This window comes from Nicotiana sylvestris, chromosome 4 (assembly GCF_000393655.2).
Source record: "Nicotiana sylvestris chromosome 4, ASM39365v2, whole genome shotgun sequence".
Lineage (NCBI taxonomy): Eukaryota > Viridiplantae > Streptophyta > Magnoliopsida > Solanales > Solanaceae > Nicotiana > Nicotiana sylvestris.
The window spans coordinates 70,590,331-70,595,018 of NC_091060.1; the positions used below are offsets into that span (position 1 = coordinate 70,590,331).

At 34.5% G+C, this 4,688-nt stretch overlaps 1 protein-coding gene across 2 annotated transcripts; it reads right to left on the bottom strand.

Annotated features, from left to right (window-relative positions):
* Window positions 1-961: 961 nt before the first annotated feature.
* Window positions 962-3,276, bottom strand: LOC104237902 (glucan endo-1,3-beta-glucosidase-like). Of its 2 annotated transcripts, none has more exons than XM_009792135.2 (2): window positions 3,188-3,276; window positions 962-2,183 (listed from the first exon to the last, which is right to left on the bottom strand). In XM_009792135.2, exons 1-2 carry the CDS (start codon window positions 3,204-3,206, stop codon window positions 1,222-1,224), a joined length of 981 nt encoding a protein of 326 aa, XP_009790437.1. In that variant the 5' UTR covers window positions 3,207-3,276; the 3' UTR covers window positions 962-1,221. The 2 variants fall into 2 exon arrangements, with proteins under 2 accessions (XP_009790437.1, XP_009790436.1); XM_009792134.2 differs by lacking the exon at window positions 3,188-3,276 and adding an exon at window positions 2,652-3,013.
* Window positions 3,277-4,688: the final 1,412 nt, after the last annotated feature.

Genomic DNA, 4,688 nt, shown 5'->3' on the forward strand with positions numbered 1-4,688 from the left:
CATGGCTTGCACACTTGTTCTACAGCTTTTGTCCACACTTTGCCTTCCTGTCTTGTCTCGTCTTTGGACCATGCCTCGCCCAAAAGCTAATGACTATGTCTTGTCACAAACCTTGTCGTCCCACTGATCCGCACGCATGCCTTAGTCAAATGCCATGCGCCTTCATTTGCCATAGCCATTTCCCACAATCAAGTTGCTTTGCCAACACTTAAGACCTTGCCTAATTGACTTGCTTATGTCCATGCACTAACTTAGACACGCCTTTAGCTCCGCACATTGCTTACCAACATGCGCACAAATCTATGCCAAGAAGCAACGTACAAATCCTTGACATAGATTCTGCCCGACATCTGTCATGTCTCAACATTAGGGGCTAACACTAGGCAAGTAACGAACATGGGATAGAGAACAAAAGGAGGAGAGAAGCAGCAGATGTCTGATGGCGCAGCCAAATGACAAGTATAACTTTGATTAGACATTTGATGACACCAAACAGACACATTGAAACCTTCGCTCTAATAGAAATATTTTTAATCAAAATTAAAAATTCAAAAGAAATCAATTCGTTTAATCAAATAACAACCAAAGTTTGAAAAAGTCGAACTCAAACCTAAGAACCTTCTGCCTCTCATACCTTCCCTTTTTCCGAGTTTTAATAGCTGCATATTTTGTTATTGTTTAGTTTCTTTTCTAATTTTTCCTATATTTCTTGGTGGTTGATCATCTAATTGAAGGGAAAAAAGGAGGAGAAATAGTCAATGAATTGATGTAAATGTGCCCAATGTATTTGCATTTTTTATAATTTGTCTAGATAAAATCAAACATGTTTCAATTCCTAAGGTCACTAAATTGGTTAGTCTTCTCTTTTCTTTTCAAGAATGTCATAGTTATTAACTTTGATCCAAATAACTTTGGAAGAGAGTACATAAAAAAAATTTGTAAATAAAAGTAATACCATTACTAAAGGTTTGTACTCTGCTCTAGATTGTCATAGTTAGTAATTAATTCTTTTCAGTTAATCAATTTATATATTCAATCTGAAAAGCCGAATAACAAGAACCAAAACTATTTGGACCATGTAAATGACAATATGGCTATGTTCCAAATAGTGTGAGATCCGCCATCTCTGAATTTTTGGTTCACACATGATTAACTAATTTAGAATGCGACAACCACACCTCAAAAATAATAATATACCTAGACCTATAGAACGACTGAACTTTAGTTGAACCTAATGTCATAGGCCTTAATTCCATTATCTCCAAAAATCCCAAAATGCCTCTCAAACTCCTCTCCACTCTTTCCATTCTCATCAAACAAATCAAACAAGAAAACATCCAGGCCAACTCCAGGCCTCTTAGGCGTACCTACATTGTTCAAAGCTCTTCTCACAACATTCCCATTGTAAGACAAGGCATTGTCAATGCTCGCACCGTCAATTCCAGCAGTCGGCCAACCGGTCTCTGTTACCATCACAGGAATTCCCTCAAACCCTTCCTTCTCCATGGCATACACAAATGCATCAATGGAAGCATCGAACATGTTGTCATAAGCCAAGTTCTGGTCGTATTCTACATATGATGACCTAAATAGAGCATGGTCCAAAGAAACATACTGTGGATTATTTATATAGGCGAAAAAAGGGTACACATTCACCATTAATGGTGAGCTGGTGTCACGTAAAAATTGTAAAAAAGGAAGAAGAAATGGTCTGATGGTAGAATTAAAAACTCCAGATGATGGAGGGTATGAATTGGAAAGTATGGTAGATGCATGGGAAGAAGAAAGCTTAATTGAGGTAGCTAGACCTAATGTTTGAATAGCTTGGTAAAGGTTTGAAATAGCAGGAACTATATAAGGAGAGTAAAATGGATCTTTAAGGAAGATTTCATTGCCAACGGCTAAATATTTAACTTGATTAGGGGAAACATGGGCAAAAATATTGGTTTGAAGCCATTCCATGGAGATGGTCACAGGACTATTGGCTAGGGTAGGGAGGATTTCATTGGGAACTCCAACCAAGAGCTCTATTCCAGTGCCGGCAAATGGTTGCAATGCTTCTGGATCTGGATTGAATAGCCTAATTCTCGAAACGCCAATTGATTTAATGAGATTGATGGCTTCTGAAGGTGGTGGGAGGTTTGTACCAACACGGCCATAACAAACTCCTACTGCTGCTTCAACTGCAAGGAAATCACAAGGTAATGGAATTGTTGAAAACTAGTAAAAATAGAACTCCAAGCAAGTTAACAGGGTATTATAGCCTAGAAATAGAGTAAATAAACCGTACTGCTAGTAATAATATACTTCATCCATTCTAGTTTACGTGAACATATTTCCTTTTTGGTTGTTCGTCTAAAAAGAATAACTCCTTTCAAAATTTGGAAACAATTTAACTTAAAATTCCATTTTTACCCTAAATGAGAAGCTTTTATAACCATACAAATACTCTGAACCCCTTTTTGACTTGTTTAGGACCACAAATTATAAAAGTCTTCATTTTTTCTTAAACTCCGTGCCCAGTCAAAAAGGTTCACATAAATTGAAACGGAGAGAGTAAAAAAGAAAATTACGCTATCCGTATATATATAAAAGTTTGATAGTTGAAAATATTGCATTGATGTTGGAAGAGAAGGAAATATCATAGGAACCTGCGGAATAACTACGAAGAAGAATGTAGATACAAGATAGCAAGAAAAGGGCTTCTTGAATTATCATTCCCATTGGTGTACTTGACTTCTTTGCTTTCTTTTCTCTTTGCTTTCTTTCCAGTAAGAAGTTAGGAGTTATGGGGAATTCTACTGCATAAATATCATGAGGATAAACAAGGTTCCAATTACTATTTTCCATATATCTATCACATTCACTACGATTCTTGGTTTCTTTTTGGTGTGTTTTGGTTGCATTCTAGGTTGATTTTGAAATATACTTTTCTCTTTTTTGATAATATTCAAAGATGCATGGTGCATGTATATACCTTAGGTCTAGTAAAGAAAAAATGACCATTGATTCTTTTGTGTTCAAAGATTATTAACTAGTATCTGCATCATGTAACATTCATACATTAGTAATTGATTAATCAAACAAAAGCTTTCACTTTGAAACAAAACAAAAAAGTTTCTGGTCATGAGTTGACAAGTAATTAAATTGATCAAGGGATAAGATATATGCTGAACGAATACACTACCTAATAAAGTGTTAGACATGAAACTTTAATTTACCTCCCAGGCCAATCCCGAAGATCTAGATCATGACGCATATTAGAGCAAATAACCTCAGAGGTCAATCTCAGGTTAGCCTTCTAAAAAATTCCCATTAAACTGGCATTCTTCTCATGCTTCTGTTTATATATATTTATATAATGAAGCAAATAAAAGGTCATGATCTTTTAGTGATATTGACTATTATTGGTAAGGTTTTGGTAAAAGTACAAATTAACTGACTCCACGAACAGACACATATCTGTATCCATAGACATGTTATTGTTGTTACATACTCTTTTTTCTTGAAGTCTGTACTCATTATAATGCATCTTCCGTAATTTTATACTCCCTCTATTTCAAAGAGAATGAACTAATTACTATTAAGGAAGTTAAATAAAGTTTTATTTGATTATATTTTTTGCAAATAGTTTTTAAATATTTTAAATTGCCAACTGATGTGATTTATAATACTTTTTATGTAGCTTTTAAATATGTACATTTTACTTCAAAATACTTAAAGAATCTATGTCAGAGTTCACATCGAAAATTAGTCAATTTGATCCTCGTACTCCGAAAAGGTTCAAACAAATTGAAATGGAAGGAGTATTAACTTTTAGTTGTCTTTGTTTTCTATACTTTTTCTTAAAATACTATTCCTACTATATATTAAAACTAGTTAATTTATCTGTGATTCGTGCGGTAGTAAAAGATATCATTAAATTATATAAATTGAATTTTTTTTATCTTCAAACTTTGGAAAATATAGGTGTGTACGGGTAAATTCGAGGGTAATGTCTATCCTGATTCCCAGGTGAGAAAACGGAAGAAAGGCACGGATGCACGAGATTGTAATCGAGGTTAGGGACCCCTCGTATCGATACCCAGGAAGAATAAACAATCTATTCGTCATCGGGTATGATAAAGCATCTCGGGCCAAGAATGAGTTTTAAACCTTGGGAAACACGTTAAATGGTTACATACGACTGATAGAGGGACACGATATTTGTACACAACCAAATATCAAAATGAGAATCTCACTTGGCGTCGATCATGGATCAGTAATTAACGAGAAATAAAGATTTTTACCTTTTTTAGACTTATACTAGGGATGAAACTCTCCTACTACATAAATGGAAAGTTTTTCATTTGTAACACGCAAATCAAAGAAATAGACAAGTTTATTTTTCTGTTTTTTAGCTAGTGCAAAAGTTCTTATTAAATTGTTCTGTTTTTCATTCACAATTGGGCTCAAATCAAGGGTCCAATCGAGGACGAGGTCACTGTTCAATCTAAATTTGGGCAAGGCCATAACATTACAACTGGTTTGATCATTTATTTCGTCTTTAACTCATTTATTTAATATTCTTGATTATTTAAGTTGAATCAAATCACGTATCCTTAAAAATGCGTACAAATTTAATTCTTATCCGATTTAGGGGTAAACTATAACGACCCAACCAGTCTTTTTACTTTCTAGGTCCTTTT

Excerpts from the sequence above, each read along its gene's own strand:
- LOC104237902 (XM_009792134.2), bottom strand. The coding sequence starts at position 2,850 with ATGGAAAATAGTAATTGGAACCTTGTTTATCCTCATGATATTTATGCA. Across the intron at positions 2,184-2,651 it reads TCTTCGTAGTTATTCCGCAG|TTGAAGCAGCAGTAGGAGTT; the intron begins GTTCCTATGATA and ends ATTTCCTTGCAG.